We start from the raw sequence: 23444 nt of genomic DNA, 5'->3' as shown, positions 1-23444 counted from the left end.
GTTTGCTAAGAGGGTGTTCGGCTTACCCGTTTAGCTACTTAAAAACTACTCTTTTAGCTTATAAGTTATGTGACTTATTTTGTTATCCATTTGTTAAAATTTAAGAGATTAAACTCTACTCAACTTTCAAGTTATTTTAGCAGTTTATTCAAAAAGCTCCACTCCTCTCCCAACTTTTTCAAATAAGCTCTCAGCAACTTATTGCGTTGATCAAGCAAATGATGAGTTTACCCTCAAACATTCCAATTATTTACACACTTTATCCATTCTTCCTCTCTTTCCAAACCCATCCCCAGCTTCTTTGTCGACGCCTCCATCTCCTCCATGGAAGCAGTTGGCTATTGCCTCTAGTCCCATCCCCATCCTCATCGGTTGCCACCTCCAGCCTTTATGGTTGTCGCCTCTTTGTCCCTCGTCGTCATTCATTTCCTCCATGTCCGTCGCCATCAGCAGCCGCCTACACCTCTATCGTCAGCATACTCCCCCATCACTATATATATATATATATATATATAACAACCAAATATATTTAACATATATATTGTATTAATATATTTTTTTAATAATTATATAAAATTTATCAACATCTAATGGTAAAATTTTATTAATTGGGTATCAATTCATAATTTATTTTTATGTATTTTATTTGTATTATATTCTGCAACATATTTATTTTAGTCTTTTTGTCAAGTTCTAGTAGTTTATCAATTTTTTCAAACCAAACACATAATTATATAAATAACAACTTCAAGTACATTTATTTAAATACGTTATCAGTTTAAACGCTACTCAATTTTTAAGATTTATATAACTTAAAAACTAAATAAATTATAAGCTAGTTTTAAAAAGAGTAAGCAACACAACCTCTAAGTAAAATTCAAAACCTAGAGGTTCCTTGTGACTCCAAAGGGTAGCGACTACCTATGTCTTCTCGTCATTTGTTTCATTTTATAGTATATATATAAATCTAAAATTATATTTGTATAGTACGTATAAATTTAATTATATTTTTAAATAAGATCATATTTTTCAATTATATAATATTATATATATATATATGCTCAAACAACAAGCAATTTCATGCTTTTAAATTAGTAATTTTTTATAATTTTTATTTTTTTTCTTATTTACTACTATTATAAACTAATTAATATAAAAAAAGTTGACTATCATTTTTCAAAAAATAGAGATCCTTGTCCTCGTTCCTATGTGCTAGGGTTTGGGTTTAAAATTTAGTTCAATTTTGATGTACTATTATGGTATAAGGCGGGGGTTAATTTGGGATGTAGGATTGGAATGAGGAGGATCGCCCCGCCTTCGTACCATGCAATCCCCAACAAAGGCTTGTGGTTCTTTGGGAGCGGATAAATTAAGTGTTGAGTTTTCGCACACTACTTATAGTTTGTTGTTTTTGTTTTCTTTATATTGAAAAAGAAAAAGAAAAAAAATATATATTATAAGTGTTAAATAATAAATTGGACTTTATGCAATATTTTGAAAATTGAATTGGAAAAGGAAAAATTACATTAAAGATCAACTAGGGTTGAATGGTTAACACAATTGTATCCTATTGTGTAGATTACACATCCAAATTCTTCTAACTTAATTTGTTAAAGAGTTTGATTCTAAAGTCATTAATAATAAAAAATTAACGTCCATGAAAGCACAAAAGAAATTCACACTTACTTATGAATTTTACAAAACAAATCCTATGAATTTTATCCATTCGTTACAAAATTCATCCATAAAATCTGTCTAACAATCTGTCTCAAAGCACAGACTAAAAAAAAAATTCATTTGAAAATACATCTCTAACCACATATGAAAAAAATTTACCACAAGATCCATCTCAAATATTCATTTGAAAATCTGTCTCAAATTACAAAAGAAAAAAAATGGTCATCAAAATCCGTCTAAAATCCTTTGCAAACCTTTCTGATGAGCATTTTTTTGAGGATCCAAAATCTGTCTCAAATAAACCATTTTTTTGTAGTGCTTCCAACCAAAATTCACACTTATTTATGTGATTTTTTTTTTTTTTTTTGCCTTCTTGATCTTGGTTAGTTTTGAGAAATTTTTAGATCAAATCATTATTAAACCCTAATATTCCTTATAGTTGGTTTTAATTAGGCCTGATCTTTAGTGAACCCAACTGATAATTAAGGTTGGTCATCGTCAAACAATGCCCCCAAATAATGTGCTCCATTGACTAATTCTACACCATTAAAAACCCTAATCCCATGCAATGCCATACACGTAAACCTATAGAAGCAATTCAGCTCTTCCTATAAAGGCCCAGCCACCATCCCCATTGTTCTTCAGGCCGCCTTCATCACCAGCAAGCGCATCTTTCTTCATTTCTCAGGCGGGTTTCAGCTGTTTCACCATTTTTATCATCATGGAGATGAAGAAGATCGCCTGTGCCGCCCTCGTCGCGGCTGCCTCCGTGAGCGCCGCCTTCGCCGAGGCTGCAGCCCCCGCCCCTGCACCCTCAGCCACCAGTGGCGCCACCGCCTCCGCCCTGCCTGTCGTTGGTTCTTTGGTTGGAGCCTCGCTCTTGTCGCTCGTCGCGGTTTACTTCCACTAAAAGGCCAATACAAGCCATAAGAAAAGGGATGGGAAGTGGCATTGTGAGTTGGTTTGGTTTGTTTTGCTCAATTGTTGCCAATTCTATGCCTAAAAATTGTAACTGATTATTGTGAATGAAATAAAATCCCTTTTCTGTATATATTATGTGACTTGGTATTCGACAATTTTGACATTTTGCAAATCAATTTTTGTTGATGGGACTCGGTTCGTGGGCTCGACTTTCTCGAGGCATCAATTTACATGGGATAATGTGTTAAAATTATAATGATTATTTTGATTTAATCCAAATTTAATTTGGAATCATAGCAAATGGCAGGGGCTCTCCCTTATGAAAAGGGCGTTAAGGGCGCGCCAAACAAGACACAATAAATAAAAAAACACAAGATTTGACTTTCACAAAAGAGTTCTTATTCTCTCTTGATTGTGGCGAGACTCGGGTGGTGGATATTAGCTGCTTTTAGTAGTGATCGCAGTTGAAGATCAATGAAATAAAAAGCAAAAATTTGTATTTGAAAAGGTATTTCGCACTTAATGTTTTTTTTAAATCCAAATTTAATTTTCTTTAATTTTCAACAAAGAATTGTATATTCTCAACACACGGATCACCACTAGGTGGTTGACACCTCCAATTGTTCAATTATAAATCTACCCTAACTTCATTCAAATGTTCAATTACAAAACCCTAAAATCATCGCATCTCTCTCTTTCTCTCGTCCTCAGTCCTCCACCATCTCCGACGTTAGTCTTCCGGCATCTCCTCATCGGCTGACTGTGATTTGCTCCTCCACCTCTGGTCGTCCAGTGTCCCTTGGGCTCATTATGGTGACTGTCTTTCCTCCACATTCAGCCATCCGGTGTCCATTTGACTCGTTACTACAACTATGTCCCTTGGACTCATTCCTCCCATCCTCGGTCCTCCACCACCTTCGACATTGGGCATCCCTTGGTGTCCTTCCTCTCATCCTCGATCTTCTAGCATCACTTCTCTCTTTCTCTCTTTTGCATGAATGCGTGATCGCGTCTGCTACACCTCTAGCGTCCTTTGGTCCGCTCTCTCTCTCTCTCCGGCATTTGTTGTCATCCTGCGTGCGTCTCCTCCCGACCTTTGGTGTCTCCCCCCCCTCCCATTTCTCTCTCTCTCTCTCTCACTAGCTTCTCCTCTGTTAGTCTCCTCCGGCTCTCTGACGACGTAGATCCAGCACCTCCCGTCTTCAATCTCTTGGTCTTCTCATTTATTTTGGCCCCTTCTACTTTGAGGGTGCCTTGAGCCAGCACTAGCTGCAGATCAGTAACCCTCTGGTGCTACTTGCGTTTGATTCCGCGAGTATGCTACTCTTCTCGTCTTTGTGGTTCTCTTTTGTGATGTCTTTTTGGATCAGATCTTGCTGGTAGTAAGTCCAAAAAGAGAAAAAGAAAAAGTCCAATCTTTTTGGTGGTTTTGTCTGGATTTCTTTATTTTTTTGTTCTTTTGCTATGCATTGCATTTCCAGTTAGCTAGGTGTATGCTTAGAATAGAAATTATTTTGGGGGGTTTTAGCCTCTATTACGTGCATGATTCCTGCAATGCTCATGTTCTTCATCTTTTCCATTACGTGTATGAATGATTTCACATGAAACGTATAAAAATGCTTCAGCTAAGTAAGCTTTTAAAGATAAAGTGCTACTTTCAGTACAGTAATTTCTTATTTTGTTGTAATGTAAACATATGCGTCAAGTGTTCAGAGCAGTGCCAGTAAAGTAGAGTGTAATGATATGGTGCAGTGCGATTTGGGGGAAGGGGTGGGGGATGAAATGATCATCAACGCTCATTCTAACATTAAATGAGAGATAACACAGTAATTTTGCATATCATATCGTGTATGTATGTATGTATATATATATATATATATGTAGCAAAGACAAGACTTGGAAGTATCATTCCACCCCCCAAAAGTTGAAAAAAAACATATATATATATATATAATTCTTGTATTGATCCATATGAGATTAACCACCAGACATAATATGAAGAAACAAGAAGAACGAGGGCAATCTTGTGAGTTGTGAATTCAATCCTTGCCTTGTGCAAGAATCAAAAGTTTAACTTACAATTTATCTCTCCTGACATAATTATAGACACGAGTATCAGGGACCGTGCAAGGATAATCATCTCAAAAAACAAGAAGAAGGAGCTTATACTGGTTAGAGATGTTCCTGATCATGATTGTGGTCTTGAGCTACACCCATCTTGAGTTTTCATTGGAGGTGTAGGCTGATAGCATTTTCATCAGACTTGTTCTTGGGCATTCCGAAGACTGACAACATTATAGTGTATAAATTTGTAATGTTTAATAATTTTGTTTACATATTTTATAGGGTATAAATTAGAGAATATTAATAATGTTAAAACCTTTTAATTACAATCATTTAACTGAATCAAATTTTACTGTCTAAGATGACTTCTAATTTAAAAATGGGCAGAGGTTCAATCAACTCCTCTGTCTTGTATCAAAAAATTGAACTCCTCTACCTTGTATCAAAGAGTTGTGTGTGAACATAGTGTATTTATTTGATGATACACATCATGGAATAAGTCTAATCATGGAAGAAAATTTTTGAAGCGTTGATTTTAGAAAGTAATTTGTTATCTTATAAATGAAAAAACTATTAATGTGAATATAATTTATTGTTGAATGGTTTGACGGACATAATGATCATTGTAGATGATTTCAATGGATTAATAACGAACGCATTACTCGTAAGAAAACATTATGTAGAAATTTGTTGGATAAGTTGAATGTCATGAAATGTAATATGGTAGAAATGATTCAAAATGAGAGAATACTACAAGAACAAAGCGAGAATTTTTGAAGAAAAAAAACTTCAAGAGAAAATAAGAGATACTAAACCTTGAGAAAGATTATAGGTGTATTATGAAAAAAAAAAAAATCAATTGAAAATGAAGCTTCAATTGAAAAAATTATGTTTGTTAAAAGTTAGATAATGTTAGGGTTGAGTTGTTGTATGTTGATTTTATGATTGATGAAAAATGAAGAAAATAGCTCCAAATATTTAACTTTAATGTAATCAGTGTATAAACAATCGAAAAGCATGAAATATATTGGAAAAGTATTTGGATTGGATTGCTTATATGTTAATGTATTTTCATCTAAATGATATAAATACGTTTCTTGTTTAATAATAATTAATTATCTTGATGCTTGTGTCTAAATCAATGCTAAAACATGAATACAATTTTTGACATTTTGATACACTTAGAGTGTGTTTGATTGCACACATTTATTATGAAAAATAATCAAATACTCTTAATTTTTCTATGAAAAAATATATATGATACAAATATTTAAAGTTTCTTTTCATAAAATTCATTTTCCAATAAGGTAGAGTAATTTTTGTTTTCTAAGCAATATTATATAGAATTAAATTCTAAGTAATGCAATCAAACACACCTTTAGAGTGTGTTTGATTACACACATTTATCATAATTACACATTTTCTATGGAAACAATCAAACACTCTTAACTTTTCTATGAAAAAATATATATAGTACAAACATTTAAAGCTTATTTCCATGAAATTCATTTTTTAATGGAGTTGAGTGATTTTTGTTTTCTAGGTAATATTACCTAAAATTAAATTCTAAATAATGTAATCAAACACACCCTTAAATTCTGAAAAAAATATTAATTGTGACCCATATCATATAGATGTACGTATTGTATGTATGCATACACATATATGATTTGTTAACAAAGTGGAGAACCAAAAGGAAAATGTCAACAAAGTGAACGAAGCAAACATGGCTTTGTTAATTCATCTTCAATTTCGTGGCTTTTATAATTTCTCCTTTCCCAGCTTTCAAAACTTGGTGTGATGGTTCCAATACGGCTGTTAAAGTGATTAAAAACAACACAATTGATTCATTTGTTTTCAACAGCTTCTCAATACAAACACATTCCTTCCTTTGATCGGTCTCTGAGTTAGACTACATGTGGATACAAAGACACTGGAAATGAACTGTAAAAAATAAAAATAAATAACAGCTTTCTGAGATTAAGGTCAATTTGATTAAAGTGTAAGATAAATAAAATTAAAAATAAAAAACTTACAGCAGCTAGCCCATATTATTGCCATGATAGAGAGAGCCTGCAAAATGAAACAAGAAACAAACCAATAGCAACTGGTCACTCTTACCCAAAACAAAAGGATATTAATAAATTATTGATTGGCATTGCGCACATGAAATAAAATATCTATTACAATTTATCAGACTTAATAGTCTAAATGGGCTGTTAAACCACCACCACCACCACCGAATAATTAAAGAAGCAAAACTTTTTACTGAGGACAATATTTTGGAAAATATCTAGATCATTGTCTCACCTTGATTATCATCAGGCCGTGGATGGGGCGTGCACATTGGCATCAAGGACTGAGCCCTACCAAAAGTAGGCACAATATCCACTCCCTGAGCTGCATTCCAAGTTTGATAGGGAGCACCCTGCAATGAAAGAGATTAACTGCAAAAGATGCATGCAAAGTACAAAGATATAACCTAAACGAGATTGTGAATAATTAAAAAAGATAAATTATATTATTACCCTAATCTTATCCAAGTACTTACCATCAATGATTGTGGGTATGAGATTGGTGTAAGCACGTGATAGTGTGCTTCTTGTGAAAAAGATTGATTGAATGCTTGAGCATCTTGAACTATATTTTGCTGTGGGGCCTTGCTTTTATTTGATTTCGAAGATCTCACCTATACATCAAACGAAAGTAACAACCATTACAATCGGGAATTCAAGCACTACACCTTGTTTTGAGGTAAGTAAAAAAATAAATTAAAACATACCTTAACTTTCTTGGTACTTGTTTCCAATGGGTCTTTTTCGCGAAGCTTCCTAGGGACTTCCTTTGCTTGCGAGCATCTTGGATCCAAAATTTGACCACTTGAAACTATTTCTACCTCTCCACAATCAGAGCTTGCTTGTACACTGTGTTGAGAATAGATATTACTATCAGAGCTTGGCTTCGCATTGGACATGATCAATGCATTCAATTGAGATTCGATCCATTCCTTAGTCGCCCGTGTTCGTTCTTCGTCATCCGGTACCAAGTTTGCTACTTTGGCAAGCGCACTGCACAGTTCATCGTATCTTAATTGCCCAGGAGTACACATCAAACCGTTATAATTGATTTTAACCCGCGTGTAAGATCTACTCACATCTCTCCTCCATCGCCTTAAGACATACCTTTCAGGAATTGATCTCACACCATTTCGGATTAATACTGTGACAACATGTCTGCAAATTATTCCCCTAAACTCGAACATGTGACAACTGCAAACAATTTCACATTTCTCTTTCTCAAACACAACTGCAAACTTTTTTTCCTTTACTCTTTCGTCAAAGATGATATCTTCTCGTATGTTGTACCTCGTACCCAATGGTCCCTCTTCAGTAGACACAACCTCGCAATACATCTTTCCAGTGAACTCTTCCTGAAACTCCTTGAATTTTGAAATTGTGTACACTTCTTGAAATTGTTTCTCCATCACATACCTTGATGCACATGGGACCATCTGAGAAAATGATTTCACGTCTGCCTGAAACTCCTTTTCAACTTTACACCTCAATGCTCGCTCATACTGTTCAACAAATTGCTTCAATGAGGTTTTCGAGTGTACATATCCATCTAAGAATGCATTCATACCCTCACTCCGCTGCGTTATTGACATCCCTGCCCAAAAACTAGTTTTCAAGAAACATGGTACCCAACGACCTCTTTCTCTATAAAGTCCAAACAACCAATCGTTATCATGCAGTGTATATTTTTCAATCATTGAACTCCAACCCTGCTCAAATTCTTCAGGACTCTGTGATTCAAAGACCACATCATGTACGACAGAAAGAATTAAAGCCTTACACCTATGGTTCTCAAAATTTTCAGACAACTTCTTCAATATATGCCATAAACACCATCTATGTTTCGTATTAGGGAAGACTATCTCAATTGCATTTTGTATAGCCCTATCCTGATCAGTGATTATTCCTGCGGGAGCCTGATCTTCCATGCACTCAAGCCATGTCCTAAACAACCACACAAAAGTCTCGGTGTCTTCATTGGAAACTATACCACACCCAAGCAATGTCGACTGTCCGTGGTGATTTACACCAACGAATGGAGCAAACGGCATGTCATACCTATTGGTTAGGTATGTGGTGTCAAATGTCACAACATCGTTGAATTCCTTGTATGCATGTCTACACCTATTATCAGCCCAAAATGCGTTCTTCAATTGACACTTTTCATCTAAATCCACACTAAAGTAAAAGCCCGGACAAAGGGCTTGCATTTTCAAAAAGTAAGCTTGAAGAACAACAACATCTCTTTCCCCACTTCTTAACCTCCTAACTTTATCAATGTAATTTCTGCAATCCTTTTCCACAAACGTCAGCTTCTCATGTCCACCAGCTTCAACAACAATTGAGTTATAACTTTTGTGTAATGGAATTCCAGCTATATCATTCATTTCAAGCTTCCGCTTCACATGTTCGCTCAACTGTCTATTGCATCGATACAACCTAGATTTGGTAGGACTTGTTTTATGGTTATGCTCAAGATGGACTGTGCTTATTTGCCATGTTCCTAAAACATCTGAACAGGCTGTCATCCTAGCTTTACACCCTAATTGAATAGTTGGTCGAGGCTTAAGAGAGGTGCTAGTTTTACTAGTTCTTTTGCCTTCTCGACTACATGCATATGCTGCATATATTACCACCCCATCATCATCCTTCTTTGAACTTCTTTTTTTAACAGGAAAACCCACATGATAAGCATATCTTTTGTAAAATTCAAAAACTTCATTCTCGTTATTAAACTTCATTCCAACCTTAGGGACAAGATCACTATGCTCTCCTGGCAATTCGTCATTTAACGCATGACACTCATTATTTTCGAAAATTTCCTCATTATCTTTGAAAATTTCCTCATTATTTTCAAAAGATTCCGCAAGCACAATATTATTTCCTAGATCAAAACAAGGTACAATCATATGAGAATACAATGTTAGCTGCATAATTTGCATTATCCACATACATTCTGTTTTTCTTGTTTTTTATCACTAATTTTCTCATAAATCAAGCAAACCACATTTGAATAATTTGCATTTTTCTCTAATTTTAAGTGAAAAAGTTACCATTTAGAGAAATTTTCATGGTAACAAACCGAGAAAATTAGCAATCCTATCACTAAAGTCCGAATCCACTTTGTACCAAATAAATCAATATTTACGACACCACAGTAGAACCAACCAACCAACCAAGTACAAAAAAACAAATTAATGAACAGTCCAACAGGGACAAAACTATAAGTTCAGCCTAAGGAGAATGAACAGAAAAGCAGCAATTGAAGCAAATCATAACTACCAACGTGCATCATGATCAGGGATTCTGACTCGAGCAAGTGATTCAGCAAAATCAATCAAGCAACCAGAGAGAGAGAGAGTCACTTTCATTATAGAAGGCAGGAGAGAAATAATATATAAAGCTCAAGACAGAGTAGCAGTCAGTCCCACATTTTTGACAAAAATGGTCAATTTAAGCTAACATCACCTGAGTACTCAAAACACACTCAGAGCCCAATTCAGGAAATCCAGGGTATCACAAGTTCTTCAATTGCAAACAAAGAAACTCAATGGACTACATCCAAACTAGCTAAATTGAATTCTCATTTCTGTTACAACAATTAGAGTGTGCTAGACTAGTAATGAGCATGCACAAAGGATTATTTCCCTTGATATGAAAAAACATATATATGGAGGGTGTATTATAGCCATTGGATATACATAGAACAAATAAAATCAACTCGTCTCCCCTCTAAACCCCTACAAGCACCAATAATACATAGAACAAAAACATCATCATTGTCTCAAACCTTAATCACATTATATGAGATTGATTGCATAAATTCTCGCTCCCTAATCAACAACTCTAAGCATCTGGTCTTGGGTTAACTTTTTTTGCTTGCATCCATTTATAAAATGCAACACAAGAACCCTTGCAAATTTATCACTACATAGCACAATAGTTAAACAAGCCTAACTTATTTTCTTAGCACTAGAGCGAGATACAAAGCATTGCAAGTGTTAGCCCCAATGGCATTTTGTCTTGAACACATGACAAAGATCCAATAATTTTTGCTTTGATTATCAGCTACCTAACGTAACTCCACTAATTATGCAAACTTGAAACCAATTGTAGATAAAAGGAAAACCTTTAATGCTAAACAGGTTGAGGAGATTACTCAATCCCTAGACAAAGTTCAAACTTCAACATATAAACATTTATTTTTGGATGAAGGAGAACTTCCAAGTTATTATCCTCCGAGAATCTTCCACAACTCATCCTTCCAGAACAATGACATACGGATACATTATCCAATTGATCCCAAGATTTTGAAAGCCCTTCACTCTCAGAAACAAAAACACCATTGATGGGGAGGATACATCCAAAACAAGACACAAAATAAAAAAATAAAATAAAACAGAAGACCATAACGTTCAATTCATCATGATGGTTGATACAACAATGTAGAATCAATAATCAGAACACTTTTAACTGTAGAATCAATACTCAATCTGCTTCACATATTTCTAAAGAAAAAACGACATTGATGCCAAGGAAAAAACGACACAGTGGCAGATTTGGGAAAAAAATCAAACATACCTACGTCACTCATTGGGGGTTTCCTTCGTCTTCGAGCTCGCCGGCGACGTAGGCGGGACCGGTGCAGATAGGGATTCAAACTTTGTCTTCTTTGTTGGGTGGGGATTCAAGAGAGTATGAGCAAGAAGGATGAATTTTGGGCGAGTGGGAAGAAAGGAGCCGATTTTAGGGCTGGTATTTTGGTTTAGAGCTGTTTATTTAATTGAAAATATCGCGATACTTTAAAATTAAAATATCACGATATTTTGGAGGTGTCAACTAAGGTGTTATCCAAGATCTGCAGATAGTATTTCTCCGAGAAAAAAATTTATCGAAAGTCAGATAAGTTGACAAATAGACTTACAAAATAGGTGCTAAAAGATTAAAATGTCCTCACCCACATTACATTGCACTTTTTTTAATATAATGTAGGTGATGACATTTTAGTCTTTTAATCTCTATTCTGTAAGTTTGTCTGACTTTATAAAAGAACTCCTTCTCCAGTGAAAAGACATCTATCACTACCAAAAAATGCTACTTGCACAATTTGAGGGTTACAACTCTACTCTAATTACAAATTTATTCCCCATCTTAATTATAAATTTACCCTCAAATTCAGTATCCCCAATTTGATATCTACTTTCTCATGCATTCCCCCCCCCCTCTCTCCCCTCTCTTTCTTTTCTCATTGTAGCCACAGTCATTTGCCACCGATGTAGTCACCTCCACCATTTCAGTCGCTGCCTACACCTCTATCTTGTTCTTTTTTCTCTCTTTTTCTTTCTATCCCTTTTTTCTTTTCTCGTTCTCATCATTGTTTGCCACCAATGCAACCACCTTATTCATCATTCACCTCTCTTACTGCCTCTATTATTGTTCACCTTCGTTGTTCCAGCCATCAACATCTCATCTACTCGCTCTTCACCTACTCTCTCTTTTTCTTCTCCCCCTCTCTCTCTCTCTCTTCTTGTTCTCGCCATCAATGCAGACATCGTTGTTTGCCGCCATCAACGCTTCTGGCTGCCATTTGCCTCTATTGCAAACTCCATCATCGTATGCCTCTGTCGTTCTAGATGTCGCCAACGCTTCCATCTTCTTTACTTTCTCTGGATCCTCTTATTTTGGCCCGTAGCTTCTCCTTTCCATTTGTCATTGTTTCTTGCCATTTACCGAAAATGTATATTTTATCGAAATATCTAAATATAAATATACACAAACTAAGTATATATATTATACAAAAGATTTACATATATATAAATATACACAAATATATTTTTTAAATTCAACTATAAACTAGAAACATATTATACAAAATTGACCAAATTAAACCCATTTTGTAACTTTTAAAAATTTTAGCTTGTAGCATGTCGAAAATTTTAAGAGCATAGTGTGGCTTGCTATTTTTAAAAAATTATTTTATAGTTTTGTTCCATTTTTTAAGTTATAAAATGAAAATCAAACTAAAAATCATAATATTATAATATTTATTTTTAATAAAAATATATATTCATATATCCATCAAAATATAGTTATATTTATTCTCTTTATCATTCATACAAAACAAAAAAAAAATTATGTATTTTGTAATTATGTTATGTATAAATAATTATATTTTTTATGTTATTATTTATTTATATTGTTTGAATTAAAAGGTCAAACATTGTATGTAAAGTTGTAAAAAATCATAGTATTATATTTCACAAAAGTTAAAAATTGTATGTAAAAGTTATACAAAATCATATTATCATATTTCACGTTTATGTAAGTAATACAAATAAATAATAACATAAAAATATACTTTAACCCAAAATATATTATTTATGTATATCCTTGTTTAATCTATATTTTTGTTTAGAAAATATGTATATTTAACTTGAATTTATATACAAATACATTTTTAATAAATATATTATATATTTATATATGTGTTAGTTTAAGTTTTTAAAAATTAGAAGCAAAATGGTCAATTCATACAACTTGTTAACAATGTGGTGTTTTTATCATTTATGATAGGCTAAGAATGCATATTTTTTTTTCAAAATTTAAAAAATATTAAGTGCAATATATTGAAAAATAAATATAAAACTTTTTTATAGGAGAATGACAGCGAACGGCGAACGACGAATGGAGAAGAGAAGCTACAGGCGACAACGAGAAGACCCAGAAAGAAAGAGAGAGAGAGAAGGAGATGGAGGCAGCGATAGTGGTTGGAACGGTGACCAAAAATGTTGATGGCGGCTTCGATGGCTACAAAGGCAGCTACGTCTTTGGCGAACGGTGGCGGCTGCAACGACAATGAGAGAAAGAGAGAGAGAGAGATGAGAAAGAAGAAATAAAGAATAGGTGAGATGGAGGTGGAAAAGATGCTAGAGGCAACAAAGGGGGTCTGAGTAAGTGAGAGAGAAAGTGTGAGAGGCATAGAGTAGGTAAGAGTGTGAGAAACACAAACTTGAGAGAGAATCTAAGGCCGGAAAGTTTTAAGAGAGAGAGAGATGCCACTGCTGGAGGGGACTCTAAAGGACCGACGTTGCTACTGGTGAAAATCGACGATGTCAGGAAGAGATGCATGCTGGAGGTGTAAGAAACGCATGTCAGAGCTGTACTCGCTACGGAGTGCATTCAATCCATGGTCGAGAAGCGATCGATCGAAAATGTCAGAGATTGTTGCTGGCGATAGTGGGAGATGAAGCCAATGGGGATGTCCAATTTTTGCGATAGTGAATTTTTGCTTCAATGCAAATGGATAAGAAGCGAAGATGATGGTCGTTGTTGGTGAGGATTGACAATGATGAGAGGATGACACAATAATAAAGTGAGAGAGAACAATGTGAGTATTCAAAATATTAGCGATTAATCAAAATATTTTAGTGTCAAATATCGCGACAACTCATGGTTATCAACTAAGTTGTCACCCAAATTGTGCAAGTAACATTTCCCATCACCGCCACCCAAATGGTGCCATCTCATCCAATCACAGGGATGCCAGCTGTTCCGTGAACCAACATAGCTGTCAAGTGTCACCCTTTCGAACTTCTATATACGAGCCCTTCACTCTGTTCCCCCAGCATCAATCACTCTCTCTCTCTCGATAAGCCCTCGTTACACAATCTTTCCGCAATTCGGCTCTTCCTTTTGGAAATGGCGCGCGTTAGCGTCTTTCCTCAAGGCAGCCATGCTCGGCTTCGTCGCCGCGGTTCTCTCCGCCGCCGCCGTCCTAGCGCAGGACGGAGTCGCGGCTCCGGCCCCGGCACCTGATGCCGGTACAGCCTTCTCCCTGCCGCTTTCCATCGCCGTCCTCGGTTCCCCACTCCTCGTCTCCCTTGTCGCTCTCTTCAAGCAGTGAATTTGTTGAGAATTGAGATCCTGGATTCATTCTTTGACAGATTTTATAGATTTTCTTTTTTATGTTCTTTCTATATTGATTTTCCATCATGTCATTTATTGGCTGAATATTGAATAAAAATCAAATTATTCCTGTACTATTTGATTAATATATATTTTTTAATTTTTTTATAACACGATAAACTTAAAGGGTTTTCGATTATAGAGAGTGTTTGGCTCGAGTTGTCTCGCATCCTCTAAAACTCATGTTTTGTCTTGACCCAATTTAAGTACGTGGACATATTTATTACGAGTTAAAAATTAAAACTTAATTTTTACGATATAAATGAATATGCAGTCTGACATTAAGACATAATTAAATTCACAATTTTGAAGTATTTCAAATTTTAGAATATTTAGGATAGACCAGTTGTACTAAGAGGTTTTGAGTTTTGAGTAACATCATTTTACTTTGATTATGACTGAAATTATTATTATTTAGTAATTTTATCCAAAAATTCTTTATAAATTTAATAAGATATATAATTGATGTGTAAAAAAAATAAGTTTAAACTCAAAATAGGTTTAAGAAAAAAAATTCAAGAAAAAAGCTCAAAAAACCTTTTCGATATAATAGTCGTTATTAAGAATTTCTCGAGTATCTTTAGGAGACCCTTTTAGAGGTTTTTCTTAAATCTAAAATACGTCAACTCATTTTTAATGTCTTTGCCTAAAAATTTGAGATAAATAATTTTAAAATATGAAAATATTCTTTCACTTATCGATTTCAGTTTTTATAAATAAGGAATACTACTCAAATTATACTTTTTTTTAATATTATATACTTATCACACAAACTAATTTAAGCTTCAGAGAATCGGCATGAGAGATACCTCACGCCCTTAATCTTTTTTTGTTTTACAAGTCTTTCGAATATATTAATATGTTTTTTTATCATATTATTTTAAGAAATATTTTAATAAATTATTTTATTTTATAGATAAAGTGCACCCAATATCAATCATCAATTTTGTACACCTCCTTAATAGGAGTGAATGAAATCCCTATCATTTTTAAGTTAAAATTAATTCAAAATTTATCTCTTATCTCATCTTTCTCCCCTTCCCTATTCTTTTTTATCGACTATTTCTTATTGCCATTGTCTCGCCTCCTTTTGCTACATTCTCTCATGTTGGGGAGGTGAAAAAAGAGGATGCAACGGGAAGGTGGCGAAAGTAAAAGAATGATAAAAAAAGAAAAAAAGAAAAATGTGATGAGTGTTTTTTGTTAGAAGAGTGAATCCTAAAATAACTTTTTTGCCGCTTAAATTAATAGGGTGACTTAAAAAAAAAAAAAAAAAACTAACGGGAGTGAACAAAATGGCACTCTAATCATCATACCTGGCAAGTGACAACTTAGCCTGCAGAAACAGTGCACTGTTTGGCCAATATTGTCAGTGCTAGCCATCCCATTAGCTGTCAATATTTCCTTTGGTTATTCCACTTTGAGTTTTGAATTTTAAAATTTATTTAATTATTATTTTTCATTTTTTTCCCAAAATTAATGATGACATCCTTCTCTTAGCAATGACTTCAAGTGAACTGATCATATATTTTTTGAATTTTTATTTTTTATCAAATTAATTTTTGAATTTTTTTAAAAATATATTTGACAATAATAAAAGTTCCGAAGGAATCAAATACCCAAAATTTAGATAATCTATAGTCAATTAACATAATGCTACTAGTAATTAACTTATTCATCTGAGTTGTCTTAAATAGTTTATAATTTCTTAAGGGGTCGTTTGGTATGGGAGAAGTTTTTAAATTTTTGGGGTTCATGATTTTCGGGAATGCTCTTGGAAATATTTGATTCCCAGAATTTATGCAATTCTATGTTTGGTTAGGTTTAAATATTTTAAAAAATGTTGAGTATTTTTTTTCTGAGAATCTTACATTTCTATGTTTGATTTAAATGTAACATTTTTGAGAATTCATGTTTTTTTTTCAAAATTACTCTTATTTAGTATTTTTTATTTAAAAATAATAAATTCCTTCTACTATATAAAATATTAAGACCCATAACATTTTTAAAAAGTCAAACAAATGTCATTTTTTTACACATTATGTATGTATATGCATGTGTATATGTATATAATATATATACATAATATATATTTGTATGAATATCTACTTTAATATATATATAATATTTTATAATAAATAATATAAATATATATAATATGTTTGTATGGGGTTATAAAAGAATAAGGGGTGTTTTTGTCTTTTTTTTTTTGTTAAAAACATTCGTAAGTCCATGGGAAACTTGGATTCCCAAACCCCCATGAAAATTTTTTTGTGGGAAAATTGGTTAAAAATTATTTCTAGGAATCCTATTTTCTAGAATTCTTTTTATAAAAAAGTTGTATCAAACATGAGAATATAGATTCTCAACCTAACATTTTCAAGAATCTTAAAATTTTTCCCCTTCCAAACGCTCCCTAAGAGTTTCTGTCCTCAGAGTTCATCTATTCTTTATTTTGTATTATTAATTTTTTTATATTTTTATTTCTTACTCGGGATATGCGCTCGATGTTTGTGTACAGTTATTTTTTTTCCCTAATCATAGTGAAATTAGGTCTCTCAAACCTATCATAATTTCCCTAGTCAAAACCATAAGGATTATCAGGTGGGATAAAATTACCTCAATCAAATTAAAATTTGAAGAGGTCTCTTAATAAGATATGATCATCGATTGAAATGGATGAAAATTTAAATTTTACATAGCCGACCCAATAACGAAAATTAAGGCTAGTGGTTGTTGTTATTGATGATGCTATCAACCAAACAAGCATAAATTTGTTCCACAAACATTTGTATAAGATGTGTCCCTGTGCATTTACATGTAGAAATGGGAAATGGAGAATCCTATTTTCCTTCTCCATCTATTTGCTTTTTATGTGCATTCCAATGGCTCATCTTTCCTATATATATGTGCGTGTGCGTGTGCGTGTGTATGTGTGTCAAGATGCAGCACCTTTAGATTCTTGAATGTCAAGCTCATGCTCAGCTACCATAATACAGGAGTCTGCCTCAAGGGGCAAGGCAGGGCTCTTGTCACTGGGTGCATTCAGCATTTCTGTTGTGCATTGTACATCAGGCACTATGCCGACCTGATCGATGTCATGACGCGCTGGTGACAAATACTTCGCGACTGTCACAAAGAGAGCCGACCCATCGTGCAGCTCTGTAACACTCTGCAGTTGAAACAATGAAAAGAAAAAACACAAAGAGAAACGATTATGAAGCTAGGACATGCTATTTGTTTTGTTGCAGAATTTACAGCAGCGATGCGAGTTTGAGTGATTCGTATATGAAATAGGGACTCAAAATGCATAGAGCTGCAGCATCTGTACTGGGAGATGGAATCAGGAAACGAAAAATTAGCAAACCTGAATTTTGCCTTTGCCAAAGGTTTTGTGCCCAACAAGAACAGCTCGGCCATTGTCGTGTAGGGCTCCCGCCAGAATCTCGCTTGCGCTTGCGCTTCCTTCATTCACCTGTTTCGAAAGAGAAAACAACATGATAGCCAAACTTCATGGTCATTATAATTTTTGGGGTGAGAAGTCCTAAGAAGAATTTAAATGTTATAGAACTTTTAGTGACTCGACAAAATAAGAAACGAGATTACATGTAATAGGGTTGAAGCGGTATCTATTGAAGATAAGATATGGGAGTAGCAATTAAGATGGTTTGAACATAAATGTCCACAGATGCACTTGTAGGATGAGCTGATGGAAAGGAAAAAGTGTGTAACAAAAACGAAGACAAACCCTTAAAAACAAAGCATATATAGATATAATGGTCTTATAGAGGATATGATTGACAGTCTATAAATTATTAATTATATAGCCAACCTCATTTAGTGAGATTAAGACTTGTGATTATTTAAAACTTAAAACAAGTGGATCGCGTATATGGCATGGCCATTGACCATGTTGATAGAACTTATCTATCGATACGAGCAAATATAGCTCTCCAATCATTTCTACGTATAATATTATCTTTTGTAAGGCTCTTATAACTTGTACCATACCTAAGAATCTCCCATTAGGTTTTTTTTGGTCTTCCTCTACTATTTTACAAAAGACTTATTCCATTTCGCCAACTCTTCTCATAAAAGTTATTATTAATTTTCCTTTCACATGACCAAACTATTTTAATCGTGGCTCATGCATCTTATCTTCAATTAGAACGACTCTAACCTTACTACGGATAACCTTATTTCTAATTTTATCTCTAGAAAATAGAATAAATTCAAATTAAGGGTTGAACACTTACGATCACAACAAGCGGATCATGTGTAATGGCATGGCCATTGACCATGTTGATAGGTACCATATCGCCATCCCTATCGATCGTGTTCACAAGAGTCTCATTACCATCAAGCCAGATTTGGGCAACATCAAGTCCTGCTTTAACCAAGCCTCCCTATAAAACATTTTGCAAGTACAAAGAAGAAACTCTTGAAATAAGCAAAAATGGGTGGGAGACAAATGAATTTTACAAACTTCTCCAATGATTTGTAAAGAATTATATGAGGTTACCGGATTATTCCGCAGGTCCAGTATGTATGAGTGTACATCCTGGTTCTCCATGTCATGAATTGCATTTTCCATGTCAGCAGCAGCATTCTGTAGTAGTAGACTTAGGAGGTTTTATCTATCATTCATGCATAAAACTGTATCTGAAGAGGAGCACCAGCCTCTGGCAATCTAGTTACACTCATTATATGCTGTAAAAGCTGGAAAAACGATGACTGAAAACTACCTGGGAGAAGGCTGACAGCTTTACGTATCCTGTCTTTGATAGGCGGCCATCTGGAGTTCTGTGAGGGATGATTGCACTGGATATCGGTGAAAGCTTAATCACTTCACGAGCTAGATTGACCTGCAAGCAGAAAGGGTATAATTCTGCATCAGTTCATTAGATAAATGTAAAGAAGTTAAAAAATCACAAGGGCCTAGGTCGAGCTCATTTTTTATGGTGCAGCAGACCACTTTCTTAAGCTGGATGGCATATGTGAAACCAACAATTCTACCAAGGCAATCCATAGCATTAGTTTCATACCTCTCGAAAACCAGAATTGCTGCTTGAGTCATTACCCTGAAAAACATGAATAAGTGAGATTGGACAGGATTCTACATGTACTAAGAAACTCCAATTTTTCTTCTTTATCAGGATTTCTTTATGTCAGATTAAAATTGCCTACTGCAGGAGCTTGATAATAAGACTGTAAAAATGAACTTGGCACATTGTTTTTCATTTTGGTTCAAAAAATTATGCTAAAAGAGGTTAATAACATTGCATGTGCCAGAAACACATAATAATTCCCTTAATATAAGTATTGATGTAACAACTTTTGGATGAGTAGAAGTTACTTTCAAATGCCTGTCCAATGGGAAGCTGCTTTAGTTGCTTTAATGTTTGTGCTAGGAATATATATGCCCCCTAGGAGTGGAATGTACGAACCAAGATTGAGCTATGGATACTGAATTTATCAATAATACACTTATATTCTTCGTTGATCAGTTTTGGCTGATGATGTATCCGTTTTGAAGAAGGGAAAAACAAGCACAAAGTTTGTTGGTTACACTGTGAAGTTTTACGGTGACACTTGTTCCAACACGCCCTCTTAACTTTTGTGCTGCTGCTTCGCTAGCAAGACCATTGACCCTCTCTCCTGAAATCCCAAAAACATGTCAAGTAGTTAGATGGAATCGCACGCATCCTAGGTAGATGGAATCATACCAGAGTGAGCCTGTACCGGAAATAACACCAATAGGAGTGTACTGTGTGCTTGGGCAAAATCATAATGAAATCAGGATCTTAAGAAACTTTAGAGGATGTAATTAAGGAATAAGAAGACATTGCCAAATGCAAAGGCAAAACTGTAAGATGAGGCTGCAGGCCATGACTTGTGGATGTGGATTGAAATGTTAATTGAAAAACAAAGAAGCATGAGGAAAAAGAATGAAGTTTTGAACATAATAAGAAATCAAATCCTGCTCCAAATATATACCATTTCTAAAACCTTTTACTGAACTCAATAAAACCCCAAAGAAGTTCCAGTGGGAAAAGTTTACTAGGCACCAGTCAGTGATTTCCAACAAAAGATTGGGGGAACTTAAGGTAACAAAGTTGCACTTGCAGGAAAAATAAAAATAAAAAAAGAGAAACTGTATTTCAGATTCAAGTTGTGAGGTTAAGATATCCTTGCATATATACCATTGATCTCAAGTAGCTCATCCCCTTGATGTATACCAGCACGAGCAGCAGGACTACCCTCTATGCAAGACATAACAAACTGCAAAATTAAAAGTGTCTGTGAGTCTATTCTGCAGCCTGTAGCGTCTCTCACAACGCGAGATCAAATTATCAAGAAAGACAGACACCAGCTAGAAACAGCAACAATATCATAAAAGACTTACAGTACATAGGCACTGATGTTGTATTGCAAAAATCCTTTCTAAACATTCAATGCAAAAAAGCCAAAAGTTTTTCTTTTACCGATCCAAAAAAAAAAAAGAAAAGAAAAGAAGTTTCCTTGCTAATTATCAGCAGCAGGAAACCTAGGATATGTCCTAATTAATGATATACCTTTTGATTACTTGGCTAACTATCCATAACTGTTATTTATATATATATATATATCCTTCACAAGCTACTGCAATATAGAGTGCTATTGAAAATTTGAGGTTCCAAACTTTGTAAGTGAGAATAAAGTAAATATGTTTCCTGCTCAAATCAGAACAGATATTTATTAAGCCTCATCAACTGGCTTCAAATTTTACCATCACAAACATGCACCAAGTATCTTCAGCACTGCTGCAAGCTTATTGTAATCCATAGCACGATGCAACAAAGATGCATTTAGAGACGGCACTTACCAAATGCCCTGTTTTGGGTTCCACATTTATAAAGAGGCCTACTCCTTGCAAGTTTCCATCACTACCAATCCTAAAACTCTGGTATTCCTGGAAATAGAAAAAACCATTGTGAGATCAAAATAACTCTCTTAAGTGAAAAACTTATGCAGCCCGAATAATTTTCCCAGATTTCCGTGGCCAAGCACATTTACCCGGTATAAGAAAACAATAGAAGGAAGTAATCTAGAAGTGATGCATCAACATGTTAAAATAGCTTCCATTTTTCCATGAACAACAGTGGGAAATAAATACAAGACCTTTGGACTAATAATCCGAGTAAATGGATCTCCAAGAGTGGAAAGCATTCCACGGATCTTGTTGTATGCTGCATCTTCTGATTTGAGTGGAAACATTTCCACCATAGTTTGCTGCAGCTTCATATCCCAGTCTGCAAAAATTAGCAGCACTAAACTTTTTAGGGGTAGAAGTCATTTTCATGAGTTGACATGCTTGTCAATCTCTTTAATTTTCAGTTACTTTCTTGGTAACTAAAATGAGAATTGAACAATTCACTGCAACTTTGACTTGTTACCTTGATGGTTAAAAGTGGGATCGACGAAGGTCTCTCTGATCAATCCCCAAGCTTCCACAAGAGTTCTCTGAACCGTATTCACCTACCAATCAAACTCTCCCTCATAAGCAAAACCCATTACCTTATCAAAATGTTAGAACATTCCTAATTCCTTAAATTCAAGTCCGATTGAGATGGAGTTTCTCAAATAAAACTTAATTTGACTGTATGGGATATGGATAGGTATTAGAGATCTAATCCAATTAAAAATTGTCCTCTATAAATAGGTAACCCCTAGTTCAGTTGTTAATCTGTAAAATGATGTAACTAGATTATTCTGGTTGTGTACTATTCGCTTGGAGACATCCCTATGGCGAATCAGGCTCGAATTGATGACTTCTACCACATCAAGGTGACACTTTACCCGACTTATCTGTCTTTGAGTTTAGAATGTGTTTCACAGCTAAGTAAACAGTCTTCAGAGTGTGTGACTAGTTATCAGAAATAGTGATGTAATGGCAGACCAACCAAGAGCCCTTAATCATCAACCCTTCAGGCTCTTTCCAAACTAAAGAGCAAGCAAATAGAGTAAACAAACAGGATCGAGTCCAATCACCTCACGGGCACGAGAAACAGGAAATGCAACAGTCAAAGACTCGGCAAGAGCCGGGGATTCACAGCAAATGGACATCGCTGCCAGTGCAGCCGCCCCAAAACTGAGACATCCTCTTGCAATTGACCTTATCAAGCTTGCATTCTCTCCACCCAACTCTTCACAGCTAGATTGTGCATCGGCCCTCGTTCTGAGCGAACTTTGAAGGGAAAATTCTCTGCATTTTCTGGGCGGGTGATGAATGGAACCCGGAAAACGACGAAAACGAAGGGGCAGTGAAGTGGGCTTGGGGGAGAGGTGGGTTGGCCTGAGCCCAAGGTTTGGGAGCAGAGTCTCCATTGATGGGTGGGTGTTTGGGAAGCTTGAAGAAGGGGCCAAGAAGATGAGCGTTAAGATTCCAGTGATTCTGTGGTGGTCTTGAATTGAATCTTCAGGCTTCAGCTTCTGCGGCTGTGGAATTGTTGCGTGTGCGGAAGAATCTTCTGCGAGAAGGAGAAGCCCTCCGGTGTTGCTACACGTGGCGTGGACCCATCATGCATTTCAATTGTGTAAAAAAATTGTTCTTTTGGTGAGGTTGAAGGTTTGTAATTGAAATAATAAAAAAATTAAATAATTATATAAAAATATAAAATTGACTTATAATTTTTATTATGTTATGTTCTCAAAATAATATTGATAAAATAATATTTAATTACTGAGTGATGTGTTGTGTTA

At 34.9% G+C, this 23444-nt stretch overlaps 2 protein-coding genes across 4 annotated transcripts; both read right to left on the bottom strand.

Moving 5' to 3' along the window:
• Positions 1-6486: 6486 nt before the first annotated feature.
• Positions 6487-11481, bottom strand: LOC127789022 (protein FAR1-RELATED SEQUENCE 5-like). Of its 2 annotated transcripts, XM_052317761.1 has the most exons (6): positions 11319-11481; positions 7445-9621; positions 7214-7351; positions 6973-7090; positions 6699-6735; positions 6487-6606 (listed from the first exon to the last, which is right to left on the bottom strand). In XM_052317761.1, the coding sequence occupies exons 1-5, from the start codon at positions 11329-11331 to the stop codon at positions 6704-6706; spliced, it is 2478 nt and encodes an 825-aa protein (XP_052173721.1). In that variant the 5' UTR covers positions 11332-11481; the 3' UTR covers positions 6487-6606; positions 6699-6703. The 2 variants fall into 2 exon arrangements, with proteins under 2 accessions (XP_052173721.1, XP_052173720.1); XM_052317760.1 differs by having other exon boundaries at positions 7445-11481.
• A 5932-nt stretch (positions 11482-17413) lies between these two features.
• LOC127789023 (carboxyl-terminal-processing peptidase 3, chloroplastic) lies at positions 17414-23230 on the bottom strand. Of its 2 annotated transcripts, XM_052317763.1 has the most exons (12): positions 22734-23230; positions 22139-22220; positions 21864-21994; positions 21568-21654; positions 20906-20984; positions 20272-20360; positions 19748-19783; positions 19448-19567; positions 19225-19311; positions 18959-19108; positions 18070-18177; positions 17414-17874 (listed from the first exon to the last, which is right to left on the bottom strand). In XM_052317763.1, the coding sequence occupies exons 1-12, from the start codon at positions 23067-23069 to the stop codon at positions 17641-17643; spliced, it is 1539 nt and encodes a 512-aa protein (XP_052173723.1). In that variant the 5' UTR covers positions 23070-23230; the 3' UTR covers positions 17414-17640. The 2 variants fall into 2 exon arrangements, with proteins under 2 accessions (XP_052173723.1, XP_052173722.1); XM_052317762.1 differs by lacking the exon at positions 19225-19311 and having other exon boundaries at positions 22734-23180.
• Between the last annotated feature and the right edge of the window lie 214 nt (positions 23231-23444).

The sequence above is a fragment of the Diospyros lotus genome, chromosome 13 (genome assembly GCF_014633365.1).
Source record: "Diospyros lotus cultivar Yz01 chromosome 13, ASM1463336v1, whole genome shotgun sequence".
In the NCBI taxonomy this organism is placed as follows: domain Eukaryota; kingdom Viridiplantae; phylum Streptophyta; class Magnoliopsida; order Ericales; family Ebenaceae; genus Diospyros; species Diospyros lotus.
Note: the sequence above shows the minus strand (reverse complement) of the source record. Positions and strands in the feature narration are given on the sequence as shown.

Coding starts and splice junctions, on each gene's coding strand:
- LOC127789022 (XM_052317760.1), bottom strand. CDS start 9,688: ATGTGGATAATGCAAATTATGCAGCTAACATTGTATTCTCATATGATT. Junction 7,091..7,213: donor CATACCCACAATCATTGATG/GTAAGTACTTGG, acceptor CTTTCATTGCAG/GGTGCTCCCTATCAAACTTG. Junction 6,736..6,972: donor ACGGCCTGATGATAATCAAG/GTGAGACAATGA, acceptor TTCATTTTGCAG/GCTCTCTCTATCATGGCAAT.
- LOC127789023 (XM_052317763.1), bottom strand. CDS start 23,069: ATGGAGACTCTGCTCCCAAACCTTGGGCTCAGGCCAACCCACCTCTCC. Junction 20,361..20,905: donor TGAGCTACTTGAGATCAATG/GTATATATGCAA, acceptor TTGGGATTTCAG/GAGAGAGGGTCAATGGTCTT. Junction 19,568..19,747: donor GCAATTCTGGTTTTCGAGAG/GTATGAAACTAA, acceptor TTCTGCTTGCAG/GTCAATCTAGCTCGTGAAGT.